Here is a 16,212-nt window from a genome sequence, read left to right on the forward strand (position 1 = left end):
TACGTGCCTCCTAGCGATGTTGTGAAGAGCACATGGTTCATATATGTAACGGGCTTAGAACAGTGCCTGGCACTTGTAATTGCTATGTGAGGATTCCCTTAAAGAAAAGCAGACTAAAAGCTGACACTGGAGTTCTTATTCCTCTGCTGTAGAATCAAATGTGGTATCGTATGTAGATGCCAGCACAATGCCTTTCACAGCATCTGTTGTCAGAAAATGGTCATTCCCTTCCTCTAGAAGTCACTCATTCGAAAACCTTTGCATGCTTGCTGTGCAGAATGTACCGCTCGGCTGCTGTCAGGTGTTTGGAGATAAACATGGGATGACACCTGCCTTTAACCAGCTGACTAGCTACCTTGAGGGAAAAAAACCCCACAAAAACCCAAATAAACCTTAAGGTCACTAAGCATCCAGTCATCAGTACAGCTGCTACAAGAGGAGTGGATTTTGGTAATTAGGGAAGACTTCAGTGAGGGGGAGCCAACTGGGGTGTTTAATTAGAGAAGGCTGGAAGAAAGAGGGGGTGAGTATTAAGTATTTGGAAAGACTGTCAAGTAGAAAATATGGTTTATTTAGTCTGTGAAGATCCCAAAAAGGAGGAGCTTTTCTAACAATTACAACTCTCTGCTATGGGAGCGTTTCGCTTTCTGAGGTGCTAGAGAGCTGTGTTTTGAGAATCTTTTGGTTAGTTTCAGGTGAACAGAAAACCACACAGATTAGCTTAACAACAACACAATGAAATGAAAATTTATTAGAAGGATACAAATATTTCTTGCAATTCAAGTGCAGCCCAGTTTTCCGAGTAGCTAACAACAGGCCCGGGAAAGCCCCAGGAGCATGGTCGGCGTCTGAGACACTTCCTCTCTTGCGGGGCTGCCTGCCTCTGAGTGTGCCAGCTTCTGAGGGTGTCACCTCTGTGTGTTCGTCCTCCGGTGCTGGCTTCTGTCCTTTGCACCCGTGTACTTGCACTTGCCCTGGTTGCTGCATTTCTACATTTTCAGTTCAAGAGACCATCCCAACCAAATCCTGTTTCTTAGTCTTCAGGCAAAAGATAGAGGAATGGAAGACCTGATTGACCGTCTTGGAATCAGGCCGTCCAATTAACCATAACCTAGTAGTAGGAGGCGGTGTGCAGGCCCTTGCAGTATAGCAGTGGCTGCTGAAAGTCCCCCTTGTGGTTGAGGCTGCTGTTCTCAGAGGAGAGGACGGGCAGGTACCTTGGCCAGGGCCACGACAAACTCCCAGGCTCTGGAGGGTTTTGCGCAGAGGCCTCACGGTCGCACTGTAGAGGAAGCTCAGGTTTTAGGTGGCAACTTAGGATCGATGCATCCTTAGGTTGTCTTCAGATATTTCCATGCTGTTAGGTGGAACCCAAGTAAAATCTCCTTCCTTTTTTAAATTAAATATGCATAGCATACATTTTACCTTTTTAACCCTTTTTGAGTATAAAATTTAGTGTCATTAGGTATAGTCACCATCCATTTCCAGAACATTTTCATCATCCCAAACTGTTAACTCTGAACCCCATTAAATAATAACCCTACATTCTCCCCACCACTAGCCCCTGGTAACTACTGTTCTACTTTCTGCCTCTATGAATTTGACTACTCTTTCATATAAGTAGACTCATAATATTTGCCTCTTTTTGTCTATTTTAACATAATGTTTTCAAGGTTTGTTCATGTTGCGGCACGTATCTGAATTTTTTTCCTTTTAATGGATGAATTATATTTCATTGTATGTATATATCACATTTCACTTATCCATTCATTTGTCATTCATTTTCTACCTTTTGACATTTTGAATAATGCTATCAGTCCCCCATCCCACCCCCCCCACCTCCATTTTTTTTTTGAGAGTCGGGGTCTCACTCTGTTACCCAGGCTGGAGCTCATTGACTCAGTCATGGCTCACTGCAGCCTCGAACTCCTGGGCTCAAGTGATCCTCCTGCCTCAGCCTCTCAAAGTGCTGGGATTACAGGCGTGAGCCAACATACCTGGTCCATTTTTAAAGTGTAGATGAGATTGCTTAGATTCAAGAAATTGGTTAATGAAAAAGACCTTAATTGAAAGGTGTACTTAGTCTAACTTCTTCATTTCATAGAAGGGAAAATTGCCCAGCTGGGAAGAGTGAACTGCTGTGCCACATCCACCTACTTTAAGCTCATTTATCATTTCTCTCCCACTTACCTAAAATGATGAGCGCTTTGATGGTACACAGCAGCCTCAGTATGGATCTTTAATCCCGAAGGATGTTGTAGACTTACAGAATAGTAGATTTAGAAGAATCCCACAGACCAGCGGCTCTCAAACTTTTTTGCTTAGGTTTTTTGCATGAATCATTTTCATTATACTTTTGTCAGTTGAGATGCATGACCTATATGACTGACAATAGGTAAATGATGAATAAATGAATGAAAATCTTAAAGTAATTGCCTACATCAGCAGATCTCAGATCTCAAACTTTTTGGTCTCAAAATATATTTTGAAGACCTTAAAGAGCTTTATTTATATGATTATATCTGTAGGTACTTACCATATTAGAATTAAGATTGGCAAATTTTAAGATATTTATTCATTAAAATATCAATAAACCTATTACATTAACATAATAATATATATTTATGAAAAGTAACTGCATTTACCAAAACATGATAATTAGAAGAGTAGCATTGTTTTAGACTTTTGCAAGTATCTTTAGTATCTGGCCTAGAAGATAGCTGATTCTCATATTTACTTCTTCATTCAGACTGTGTGAGATATTATGGTGGAAGTACGTGAAGAAAATCTGGGCTGGGTGTGGTGGCTCACGCCTGTAATCCCAGCACTTTGGGAGGCTGAGGCAGGCGGATCACGAGGTCAGGAGATTGAGACCATCCTGGCTAACATGGTGAAACCCTGTTTCTACTAAAAATACAAAAAAAAAAAAAAAAAAAAATAGCTGGGCATGGTGGTAGGCGCCTCTAGTCCCAGCTGCTCAGGAGGGTGAGGCAGGAGAATGGCGTGAGCCCAGGGGGCAGAACTTGCAGTGAGCCGAGAGTGCACTACTGCACTCCAGCCTGGGTGACAGAGCAAGACTGTGTCTCAAAAAAAAAAAAAAAAAAAAAAAAAAAAAAAAAAAAAAATCTGACCTCCCACAGATAGGTGGTTGGGAAGTTTTTCAGTAGCCTTTTCAGAAAATTGTAGACATTCTTCTTTGATACTACACCAAAACTTGACAAGTGGCAGTTTCCTAACGGTTAGTTGTGATGTGGCATCTGAAGCTATGCCATCCTCTGTTACATTAGAGTAGTTTAGTTTATTTTGCACTTTAGGTGGATCTTTTACCCATACGTGATTTTGTAACATCATGGTTCACTGAGTTGTGCAGATCTTCCAAATAAATGTCAACATATGACATTATGCAATATAAATCACATTTGTTCATGTCACTGCTGATCTCATTAGAAAAGCCTCCAGTATTAGGAGGCAGTAAGCTCTTATGGGGTGGATACAAAGTTTTAAAAATTATTTTTTCACTTGGAAGCTCAACTTTTATTCTTGGCCACAAATGCTATCCATTGTTTACCTTGAAGTGATGAGCTCACGTGTTCATTCTTGAGAACATGTCTGCCAGGTACTCAAGTCTAAGTCATTGCAGTTTGCCTGTCATTCACTCTCTCCAGTAAAGATAGTGCTGCATGCAACAAGTGGCTTTGGGTGGCTTGGAACTCAAACACTCACAAGAGTGATTTTTCTCTAGATGACTGTGGTATTTCGTGTGCAGGAGGGCTTCATGCGTGCTTCCCATGTCATTCAATGATACATTAAAAAGGTGTGTGTTGGTTGGGTGCAGTGGCTCACGCCTGTAATCCCAGCACTTTGGGAGGCCGAGGTGGGCGGATCACGAGGTCAGGAGATCAAGACCATCCTGGCTAACACGGTGAAACCCCGTCTCTACTAAAAATACAAAAAAATTGCTGGGTGTGGTGGCAGGAGCCTGTAGTCCCAGCTACTCGGGAGGCTGAGGCAGGAAAATGGCGTGAACCCGGGAGGCGGAGCTTGCAGTGAGCCAAGATCGCGCCACTGCACTCCAGCCTGGGCGACAGAGCGAGACTCTGTCTCAAAAAAAAAAAAAAAAAAAAAAAAAAGGTGTGTCTTCAAAGGTTAGATTTAAGAAAAGCGATTATTTTTTACTGCTTTCTCAAAGACACTCCTAAGTGAAAGTGGCTTTTTAAATTTTTTATTTTTTTAAAAAGGAGTCTCACTCTGTCTCCCAGGCTGGAGTGCAGTGGTGCGATCTTGGCTCACTGCAACCTCCGCCTCCCAGGTAAGTGATTCTTGTGCCCCAGCCTCCTGAGTAGCTGGGATTACAGGCACATGCCACCACGCCTGGCTAATTTTTGTATTTTTAGTAGAGATGGCCATGTTGGCCAGGCTGGTATCGAACTCCTGACCTCAGGTGATCTGCCTGACTGTGTCTCCCAAAGTGCTGGGATTACAGACGTGAGCCACCGTGCCCAGCCCAAGTAGTTGTTTTTAAAAAAAAACAAAAACAAAAACTTTGAGTATATGGTGAAGGATATCATGACCGCTAGGATAGTTTGGTGTCACTTCCTTGATTCATGCTAAGATGCTAGCAGTTTTACCCTGGCATTTTACAGCATTAATGCAGAAAAAGGTGAATAATGTCTTAGCATTCTGAAAATAGTTTGGGCCTCAGGCCTTGTGGGCTCCCTGAAAGGAGGAGTTCACATCTCCAGAGGCTAAGATTATCATCTACAAACTGCTGACCTAAGCCAGTATTCCAGTCTTGTGGATATCAGAGGAAAAGTCAAGTCTACCATCATCCTAGAAGGAAAAGGCATGGTGGGAAGTCAGCACCTGAACTTGTGTTTACACCAGCCTCAGCATCTGGCATCCTTTGTGCTAACTGCATAAACATGCTCACAGTTGTCCTGGGCTGGAGCCAGCTTTACAAAAGCAGAGAGCTGGGTGTTGAGTTTCTGAAACCATGCCCTGCTGGTTATTAGAAAACTCTTCTTGACATTGAAATTTAATATCATGGAATTGACACCAAATGATGATGTCAGGCCTTCAGGTTGTCACACCATCTGTTGGCAGCCTGGCTTTGGAGCTTCTCCCAGTTGAATTTTGCTGCCTTAAAGTAGAAGTGAAGGAGTAGTGCATTTGTTAAGAAGAAGATGCTTGAATCTTTTAGTGGATCTGCTTTCAGCATACTTGTTTTTTTAGGTCAGAATACTATATCCAGTGATCAAGCTAAACATGAAATGCTTCAAGTAAGACTCAGCATTCATACTTTGACATTTGCAAATCACTGGGTCTAATAATACCCTTCCTCTCTTTTGTTGTCAGCAATGGAAGAGTTAATAGTTGAACTTCGTCTCTTTCTTGAACTCCTGGACCATGAATATCTAACCTCAACTGTCAGGGAGAAAAAGGCAGTGATAACCAACATTCTGCTGAGGATACAGTCATCCAAAGGTGAGTCTCATTCTGACGCCTGCTTTTCCTTCTTACAGTGTCTTGGCTTCTAAACCGTCTTTAATTTTACCACCTTTCTAAAATATATTTATTTGTTCTTTAACTTACAAACTTATTTATTCATCAAGTTTTCATTGAAGGTTTATGCTTGTACCAAGTTCTGCGTTGGCCTCCAGGTGTAGAAAGATAAAGCTTTGAAGGAGCTAATGGAATCGTGTGTTGGGAGTCCTCAGGGCAAGCTCAGCGTTTGGAGATAACCTGGAGGGACTCACGGGACTTGGCTTCAGGTTGTTCTTCCTCGTGTGCAGGACGCACTGCAGCCGTAGTGAGGATGCACAGCCCGACGGGCAGATCGGAAGGGAGAAGATGTAGGCGGAACATGGAGGAACCCATAGGCCAGCTTCTGTGTGCTCTGTCCCTCCCACGAGGGTCACACAGAGCACACTCTGTCCTCAGCAATAAAAACACAGCAAGCTCTGTGCGACATTTCCGTTAGGCTCATCGGAGACTCAGTGCCCAGGGTTTTTACTCGGGTCTGGTCCCCTAGGCACCCTCTGCCTAGCACACACCAGAACTCCAGGACAGGCAGGGTTTCAGCACAACCGCGTTGTTTACACAAACAGTACAGGCACAGTGAACCACCCTTGTCCATCAGGGAATGATGGGAGCACTTCTGAAATCCACGTTCCCAGAGGCCAGCCAGGGCCAGCCTTGCAAGCAGGCCCCTCTAGAGAGAGCAGCCTTGGGCCTCCTACATTAACTCTTTCATGCACAGTGAGCAGGACAAAAAAAACCAGGCAATAAGAAAGCCTGCTAAGTACTGCTGTGGAGAGCATCAGAGCCTTATGAGAGCACCTGAGAAGCAAGTCCACACCAGTTGAGTGAGAGACCGGGGTGGTGGAGGGTCCGAGGGGCAGTTCCTGGATGATGTGATGTGAGAATCTTGAGGACTCTGTGGAGATAATCTGCTGGATGAGATGGAGGATTTTTCTTTTAAACCTCTATTGAGATGTGATTCACAGGCCGTACACTTCACGATTTAAAGTGTACAATTTATTTATACTTTTACAGGAATTCTTTTAGTATATGAAGCCATGTATGACATGATTAGATTTGCACTCTGGAAAGCTCACCTGGCCAGTCTGGAAGATGGGCTGAAGGATTTGGTAGCAGTTTGAACGTGGGTGGCTTGGGGAAACCTGGGTGGGCGATGGGGCCTGTCATTAGATAAGAAAGCAGGATAGGGATCCTATTTTGGGGCAATATGAAATATTAACTTCTTTCTTTTTTTACTTTGAGACAGGGTCTCACTGAGTCGCACAGGCTGGAGTGCAGTGGTGTGATCACTGCTCACTACAGCATTGACCTCCCAGGCTCAGGTGATCGTCCCACCGCAGCCTCCCTAGTAGCTGGGACTACACGTGTGCACACCACAACACCCAGCTAGGTTATTTTTGTAGCTGGGTGTTTGCCATGTTGTTCACACTGGTCTCGAACTCCTGGGCTCAAGCAGTCTGCCTGCCTCGGCCTCCAGAAGTGCTGGGATTATAGGCATGAGCCACTGCACCTGGCCTGAAATGTTCACTTCTGAAGTAATTTTGTTATTTCCCTGCTCAGACTCTTTCATCTGTCAGCCTTTACCTCTGGTCACACTCCAGACTCCTTCGGCCATCCTACAAGGCCCTTTATCATAGGTGGTTATGAGTATGAACTCCAAAGTTAAACTGGCTTTTTGATTCTTGCCCTACCTGTTACCAAATGTGCGACCTTTCACGGGTTACTTATGCTTTTTTTACTTTAGTTTCCTCCTTGTATAGAAAAGGGCTAATGGTAGTATTGACCTGACGGGATGTTGTGAGGATTGAATGAGATGGTATAAAATATTTCAAAACAGTGCCTGATGCATAGTAAACATGTCAGCTATTGATGACCGTTTGCTTTCCCCTGATTTCCTGTCCTCTCTTCCTCCACCCAATGAGCTCCAGCACTGGTCTCTTCATGCCTCCTTCTGGATGAATCTCCTGATATTTTTCAATTCATGAATTCTTTCTTCAGCTCTTTAATTTGCTTTAAACCTATCTATTGATTTTGTGTGTGCATGTGTCATTTATCCTTTTCCTTTCTTGCTTTTGTTCGTTTGTTTGTTTGCAGTTCTCTGCCGAAGTTCTTTTCTCCATTGCAGCTCCTGGAGGTCAGGCACTGGGGCTTTTCATGTTTCAATTCCTGGCCTCTAGTGTAGTACTGGACCCATTATAGGCGATCGTTGTTAAGTCAGTATTTTTACAGGCCTTTCTAAATGAGTGTTAGGCATATAACTAGTACTGTGCCCAAATTAAAACTTGTTTTTTCCTCTTTCCTGCCTGCACTGGTATCGTGTTCATCACCTTTCCTAATCGTTCGTTGTGTATGTATTTGTCTTTCCAACTTAAATATGAGTGCCCAAGATGTGAGCTTATATCAGTCATGTTTCCATACAGTATGTCTATTACAGTATCTGACTTTAAGAAGATACTTAATAAAAATTTACTGATTCCCAGGAAGGTGTGTATCCTGTTACTACATGGATAAGTCCTGCCTGCCCTGAGTAGAAGTTGAGGGGGAGCAGCTTTCCCTTTGAGACGCAGCATGACATTGAGGAGCATGCAGGCTCTGGGGCTAGCGCCACCATTTCCATCTATGAGTGCTTTCATTAATTTCTTATACCCCTTCCCCTTCCCCTTCCTCCTTCCCTCCATCCATCCATCCATCCCTCCCTCCCTCCCTCCCTCCCTCCCTCCCTCCCTTCCTTCCTCTTTTCTCTTTTTTCTTTTCTTTTCTTTTCCCTTTCCCTTTCCCTTTCCCTTTCTCTTTTTCTTTTTCTCTTTCTCTTTTCTTTTTTCTTTTCTTTCCCTTTCCCTTTCCCTCTTCCCTCCACTCCTCTCCCCTCTCCTCCCCTCCCCTCTCCTCTCCTCTTCTCTCTTTTCTTTTCTTTTCTTTTCTTTCACTTTATTTAAGCTATCGTTTCTTCACCTGTAAAATGGAGAAGAGTAATACCTAACCTTGCAGGACTGTTGTAAAGGATTAGAGAAAATAAATATTTGCAAAGTGTTCAACACAGGGTTCAGGAACTGATAGATGCTAGTGGTACCATTCTCATCCCCATCCTCATCCAGTTCTGTGGTTCTGGTTAATTCTTACAGGTTTTGATGTGAAGGACCATGCTCAGAAGCAGGAGACCACTAACAGCCTGCCGGCCCCTCCTCAGATGCCCCTGCCAGAGATCCCTCAGCCCTGGCTGGTGAGTCAAGGTCCCACCATCTCAGTGGTCGTCGCTGGAGGCCTGGGGGTACTTACGAGCTCCAGGGCCCTGTGATGGAAGCCCAGTGTGGAAGAATGGAGCCCTTATTTTGCTCAAGACACTCCTTTGAGTATATTTCTAGGGCTGAGAAGCTATTAGTGATAGCTAGTTGGTAGACTGTAAGTGTAGCCTCCCCTTAGGAAGCTAGCATTTCTTTGCACTGTCTCACACCACCATAAATTACCTATAGCAGGAGCTACAGGGCCATAGACATCTTTTCTTAAGTCAGATTAAGAAAAAAATTAGAGGATTTAGCAGATAAAAGTATCTGTAGACCTTGTGGACTTGACTCTCTTCTGAGTTAATTCTGAAGTTGAATACCTTATTCTGAAACTTTAATAGTCGTTGTTAGATTTCTTCTGGGGTTAACTATCCATATTTTTTCCAAGAGAGAAAAATATATACATATTTCAGGAATGTATACTTTAGTTTTATGCATTCAAATTCAAAATTTGTTTTTTAAAAAAATCTGGCAATTCCCACATACGCAAACTTTTATGTACCATTCAGCTTTTTCTGTATTTGGCTGTTTTCTAACTTGTTTACTCGAGGAATTCAGAGTGTCATTCAAAGTTAGGGCAAAATCAGTAGCAATTCTCTTTCCGTGTTTGCTTTCAGTGTGAATCATCTGATGATCTCTCTGCCAGGATACGAATGGTGGGAAGGCAGGGCCGTTTCTTGATCACCCCCGCTCTGCCTGGGCTTGGCACAGTGCTCAAGAGTCTTGGAGGGACTGAGGGCTTCTCACTGCAGTGGGCACAGAGGGAAATGAGCACTTACTGGGTTCCTGCCACACAGCACCATAAATTACAACTCATTAACTCCCACAACTCGGCCTCAAAGAACCCCTAACACTTCTTATCAGGGGAAGCGTATGTACACCCATTTCTCAGAGAAGGAAGCTGAGGCTCAGTGAAGGTGTGTGGTTTGCTCAACATCATAAAATAAGTAGAGAGGGCAGAGATTGCAACATTTATTTCAAATTCATGCTTTTCTCAACAATACTAGTTCAGAGGTGTGACAGCAAATCAGACGCAAGCGTGCCTCAGACAGGAGAAGACTGTTAGCATTGAGCCTGTCCACTGAAGCGGAGTCCAGGGAGGCTGTAGGCTGCAGGGGCAGTTCAGGAGGAAGGCCACCTGCTTTCCGCCCCCGTGCTGCCTCAGACTCCTCGTATGATTTGGGGAGATTAATGAAACCTCTGTGCCTCAGGATTATCCAGGAGATGGAAAGAGCAAATATATCTCAAGTGCTTAGGATATATTGAAGTCCTGCACTCTAATCACTCTTCAGAGCAGCGCTTCTCAAACTTTAGCCTTCAACCACCCACCCGGCCATCTTAAAGTGCAGATTCTGGTTCACTTGGTGTGGATGGGGACTTTGATGCTGCCCTTCTCTCTTCCCTCCCCTCTCCTCCCCTCCCCTCCCCTCCCCTCCCCTCTACTCCCCTCCCCTCCCCTCCCCTCTACTCCCCTCTCCTCACCTCCCTTCTCCTCCCCTCCCTTCTCCTCCCCTCCCCTCTTTCATCTTTCCTCTTTTCTCCACAGGGTCTTGCTCTGTCACCCAGGCTGGAGTGCACTGGCACATTCATAGCTCAGTACAGCCTCAACATCTTGGACTCAAGCAATCCTGCCTCCTCAGCCTCCCAAGTAGCTGGGATTGCAGATGTGAGCCATCACGCCCAGCCAAATGTTTAATTTTTTTTTTTTTATTTAAATAGAGAAAGGGTCTCACTGTGTTGCTGTTTTGAACTCCAGGCCTTCAGTAGTCCTCCTGCCTTGGCATCCCAAAATGCTAGAATTACAGGTGTGACCCACCCCACCTGGCCTCATTTGCTGTTCTTAGATATAATAGGATATTAAAGTCCAGAAATATATAATTGTTAATTTAAAAGGTGAAGAGCTAGATGGGAAATCAGTAGTTCCTCCATTTTCTGGCTTCCTCTTCTGGTTTATTTTCATTTTTTCTTTGTAAGATTGTCTGGAATCTCTGGCTCCCCTGTGATGGGTCTTATATTTCGTCATCACATTTCATATTGGGAAAGATGCTCTGAGATGGAGGGGAAACTGAGAACAGTTAGAAGCAGCTGGGGCCGGGTGTGGTGGCTCACGCCTGGCATCCCAGCACTTTGGGAGGCCGAGGCGGGTGGATCGCCTGAGCTCAGGAGTTCAAGACCAGCCTGGGCAACATAGCAAAACCCCATCTGTACAAGAAATACAAAAATTAGCCGGGCGTGGTGGTGTGCAGCTGTAGTCCACTATTTGGGAGGCAGAGGTGGGAGGATCACTTGAGCCCGGGAGGCAGAGTTTGCCGTAAGCCAAGATTGCGCCACTGCACTACAGCCCGGGTGACAGAGTGAGACTCCGTCTCAAAAAAAAAAAAAAAAAAAAAAAAAAAAAAAAAACCTGCCAGGCGCAGTGGCTCACACTTGTAATCCCAGCACTTTGGGAGGCCAAGGTGGGTGGATCACCTGAGGTCAGGAGTTCAAGACCAGCCTGGCCACCATGGTGAAACCCCCGTCTCTACTAAAAATAAAAAATTAGCTGGGCGTGGTGGCGGGTGCCTGTAATCCCAGCTACTTGGGAGGCTGAGGCAGGAGAATCGCTTGAACCCAGGAGGCAGAGGTTGCAGTGAGCTGAGATCGAGCCACTGCACTCTAGCCTGCGTAACAAGACCAAGACTCCGTCTCAGAAAACAAAACAGAACAAAACAAGACCACAGAACCAAACCAAAACAAAAGAAGCAGCTGGAAGAGTAGCAGTGGTCCTGTGACTGTCGTGGCCTCTTCTCTAGTGCTGCTGCAGTACCCTCTCACCTGCTCTGGACCAAACTGTATGTCCCTGACATGCCAGCTGGGTGGAGTGGAGGGATGCCAGTTTCAGATGAAGAGTTCTCATGACTGGTCAGCATTTTCTACCATTTTCAACCATCGAATGATCGATTCACTTCTGTGTTGTCTTCTTCCAATATAGTTTATTACTTATTCATCCTCTTTCTCCCTCTCTCGTCCTCTCTCCTTGTCTCTTGCTCTCCCCTGGCCTGTGATCTGCTCCTGCCTTTGGTAGGAAAATGGTTGTGGCAAACTAGCCTGGGTTAAGGTATTTATGAGGCCCTTCTACTGGTATAGTCAGAACTAGTCAATCAAAAATGGTTAAGGTGAGAACATTTTAAAAAGGTATACATTGTATGTGCTTTAAATATGTTAAGTTTAAATGAATGATTTAAGTATCGGAATTACAGGCGTGAGCTACCATACCCGGCCTAAATGAATCCTTTTTGAGTAACAGTTTGCCAGTGGGTAATTTCTCCCTCCTGGTGCTTAGTGCATGAGTATCAAGGTAATTTTTCCCTGGACACCTAAGCCATGCTTACTTGCTATAAAACCACTATATTTTGATGTAGGGCCGAGGGCCACATTCTTTGGTGTGTTGCTACTTATGGGGTTCTGTTTGTCTTTTCTGTGTAATCTATACATATGATTACGTTGTTAGTAATTTCCAGTTTTTGTAACACAATCTGAGTTCAGAATCCCTAGAATTTTATGAATGTTGCCCTGTCTTTTTTTTTTTTTTTAATAGTTGATGTCCCCACATCTAATTGTATAGATTTTTTGGGTACTTTTGTTTGTTTGTTTTAAGAGTCAGGTCCTTACTTTGTTGCCCAGGCTGGAGTGCAGTGGCACAATCATAGCTCACTGCAGCCTTGAACTCCTGTGCTCAAGCAGTCCTCCCGCCTAGGCCTCCCAAGGAGCTGGAATTACAGGCATGAGCCACTGTGACCTGCCTAGTTAGTTTTGACTGAACCTTTCTAAAGCATCTCAGAGAATCATCAACTCGGCTTTTGCGCTCGTTTTTTTCATTGGCTTATGTAATGGTCAAATTAAAGTAAATAATTATGGTAATAAGAATTTAAAGAACAAAGCTGACTCTTGGTAAATACACAACTCAACAGGTAGGAGAGTTGTCGCCCTGAATGTTTAGCCTTTTAGGGATTTCAGGGTATTTTACAGAGGGAATAGAGAACAGCTGTCAACTCCATGAGGCAAGGAGGTAGAGCTTGGTTAAGATAGCTCGACTGTAGTTCTCTGATAGTTTTTTAGTGAATTTGGGATTCAGCAAGTCAGCTAGTCACTAAGCAGATTAAGTTTGCCTTTAGTGAATTGGCTTTGGGCTAGTTGGCCGTTTCGCTATTGATGAATTGACTTTCAAGGGAATTTGCTTATTGTGGGGTCAAGACGGAACTGTTAGGCAGCTGTGCCAGGCAGAGGGTGTGCTGTAAATTAAAGCACAAGCCAGAAAAACAGCCAGGTATACTAGGAGCGTTGCAGGTAGCTCTGCCTTGCCGGATCATGAGATTTGGGCAGGAAATCCACACATGAGGCCAGAATTCTCTGCAGGGGCTAAATTACAAAGGACCTGTGGGTTGTGATGAGAAGTTGGGAATGTGTTGTGAAAGCAACAGTAAGCCATTGAAGGGCTCTTTTAGTGTACGATTTACTTCAGCTAGGTTCTATTTCCCATGCATTGAACCACAACTGCACTTTATTTTTACCTCTTTTGTGGCACGAATTGAATATTGCCTTTTGTCATAGTGTTTTGTATTATAAACTCTTTAACAAATAAGGTTGTCTTTTACCTTTTTATCCTTTTTAGTGTCTAATAGTGCTTCATGCCTTTATTCAGTAGTTAACAAAGCCTGAGGTGCCCTGTGTGACGTGGTGCTTCTTCCCACCTGGCTAATGTGTCTTTGGAAGTGCTTGCAGGAGAGTAGATGTGTGTGTAGTGTGGAAATCTTGAACTTCTGAATTTTTGAAGTCACAAGTGTGGGATGTAGCGTGTTTCACACTCTGCTTTATCTCCCTGGCTTTTCAAGGGGAGACTCGGATAGGCTAAAATATGCATCTGTTCAAAAAAACTGTTTGTGGGAAGAGCTGTGCTTTTATTTTCTTTCTTTCTTTCTTTTTTTTGAGACCCAGGCTGGAGTGCAGTGGCGTGATCTGGGCTCACTGCAACCTCCGCTTCCCTGGTTCATGAGATTTTCCCACCTCAGCCTCTCAAGTAGCTGGGACTACAGGCACGCACCATCATGTCCGGCTAATTTTTTTGTATTTTTCGTAGAGACAGGGTTTTCACCATGTTGCCCAGGCTGGTTTCAAACTCCTGGGCTCAGGCAGTCCACATGCCCCGGTCTCCTAAAGTGTTAGGATTACAGGCGTGAGCCACCGCGCCTGGCTTTTCAAAAGATTCTTGTCTTTGTTTCAAGGGAGACCTGTGCAGCTATCAGACTGATTGCATTTTGTTTGCAGCAAGTGCTAAAAGAGCGTTTGAAAAGGTGAGCCCCAGATCCTGGGAAATGGATCCCATCTGTGCTGACGCTGGCTGCCATGACCCACTGCCCAGCTCGCAAGCAGCCGGCTTGCTAAAGGGGTCTAACTGGATAAGTGCCGTTTGTGCTGCTCCCCCACCCTTCTTCAGCATAGCATTGTGTCTAAACATAGGGGTATCTCAGATCTTCATGGCTCAGGAGAAAAAAGAGCAAGCTAGGCTCCTTTTGGGGCTGTCATGCCGTACATACAACTCTAGATCAAGGCATTTTCTGGACATATTTTCATTTGGTAAACAGCCTGAGGTTATATCGTGTTTCAGGGGATAGCAGAGGGAGCGACTTAATTCACTGGTATTTTAGGGCCAGAGCTTATGTAAATGTGATGCCTTTTTATGCCAGCAGATTACAGCGAAGTTTCCTTTTATTGTGGTAAAATATCCATAACATAAAATTTACCATTTTAACCATTTTAAGTGTACGGTTCAATACGCTTAAAATGACAGTTAAGTATCATGAAGTACATTCGTAGTATTGTGGAGCCATCACCACCATCCAGCTCCCTACTTTATCCCAAATGGAAACTCTGTCCCCCTTAAACACTAACTGCCCATTCTCCCCCCACCCCCACCCCCAACTCCTGCCCCTGGCATCCGCTGTCTCTAGGAAACCGTGAAGTTTTTTGTTTTGTTTTTGAGACAGAGTCTCATTCTGTTGCTTAGGCTGGAATGCGGTGGCATGATCACAGCTCACTGCAGCCTTGACCTCCCAGGCTCAAGCGATCCTCTTACCTCAGCCTCCCGAGTAGCTGGGACTACAGATGTACACCATCACACCTGGCTAATTTTTGTATTTTTTTGTGGAGATGGGGTTTTTCCATGTTTCCCAGGCTAGTCTTGAACTCCTGGGCCTAAGTGATTCTCCCACCTCACCCTCCTGAGTAGCGGGGACTACAGACGTGAGCCACCACACTTGGCCTGAAACAGTGAAGTTTTGATACCAGGCATTACCATCTTCCCATCAATGCATTTCGCTCTTTCTCAGGTACCTTCACAGCAACCTTGTTATCTCTGTTTGACAGATGACATTACGAGGCTCTTTGAGATTATGTGACAACGTTGGCTCTTTTACCAGTTGCAGAGTTGGGGCTAAAGCCCACGATTTAAAACAAGAAAATCATTCCTTTTCCTGTGGCGTGGGATGTGACCCTTTGGTGGATGTGAGCCATCTTGTTTGCCTTTTTCCCCCATCTTTCAGGAATCTCAGAGTTTTGGCTCATGTATAATCCCAGTGGCATCTTTGTTTTCAATTCACTTTATGGCTGGATTCCACTCTATCCTGTTTCCGCCCCTGGTGGGCCGCCTCGCCTTCCATCTGGATGCCTGCCTGCTGATGGAAAAGGGAGGGGAGATGACATGGCCCCACAGGGCTTTCATTCTTTGTCATGCATAAGTAAAAGGAGAGAAACTTGAAGAAAATATGTGAGACAATCTTCCCAGTGTTTACTCAAGCGCTGTGTGGAATGCAGACTTAACAGTGATCACAATGGAATGGGTTGTAATTTGGATAAAGACTTGCATTTTGCCAAGAAGAGTATGTACTCAGAATTCTTAGTGTTAGGATTGAAACCATCTTTGCAGCTTAAACTATAAAATTTTATTATCCTCAGTTTCCCTCAGCAGCGTGGATTCCTTCCCGCAGATGAGCAGCGAGAGGCACAGGAAGTTTAGATTATGGCACGAATGCCGTAGGGTGCTGCTGAAATACTCGCGTCGGTTAGAAAAGGGTTTCACCAATGTGTGATAGAAATGGAACTTGAGCCCTGGTTTTCTTATTTCAGATTATATATTTTTTGGCTGTTACTCTTTTTTTTTTTTTTGAGACGGAGTCTGGCTCTGTCACCCAGGCTGGAGTGCTGGAGTGCAGTGGCGCGATCTCAGCTGGCTTCAAGCTCCGCCTCCCAGGTTCACGCCATTCTCCTGCCTCAGCCTTTCCGAGTAGCTGGGATTACAGGTGCCTGCCACCACGCCCGGCTAATTTTTTATATTTTTAGTAGAGACGGGGTTTCA

The 16,212-nt window shown here is 44.5% G+C and overlaps 1 protein-coding gene across 5 annotated transcripts in view; it reads left to right on the top strand.

Moving 5' to 3' along the window:
* The window catches only part of AFAP1 (actin filament associated protein 1), a 194,089-nt gene that overhangs the window by 63,089 nt on the left and 114,788 nt on the right, over window positions 1-16,212 (top strand). For all 5 annotated transcript variants that reach the window (XM_055245882.2, XM_055245880.2, XM_055245881.2 and 2 more), the window contains exons 2-3: window positions 5,356-5,484; window positions 8,664-8,761. In XM_055245882.2, the coding sequence (XP_055101857.1) occupies window positions 5,358-5,484; window positions 8,664-8,761 (225 nt within the window). In that variant the 5' untranslated portion in view covers window positions 5,356-5,357. The remainder of the gene's footprint in view (window positions 1-5,355; window positions 5,485-8,663; window positions 8,762-16,212) is intronic.

Source organism: Symphalangus syndactylus, chromosome 16 (assembly GCF_028878055.3).
Source record: "Symphalangus syndactylus isolate Jambi chromosome 16, NHGRI_mSymSyn1-v2.1_pri, whole genome shotgun sequence".
Taxonomy (NCBI): Eukaryota; Metazoa; Chordata; class Mammalia; order Primates; family Hylobatidae; genus Symphalangus; species Symphalangus syndactylus.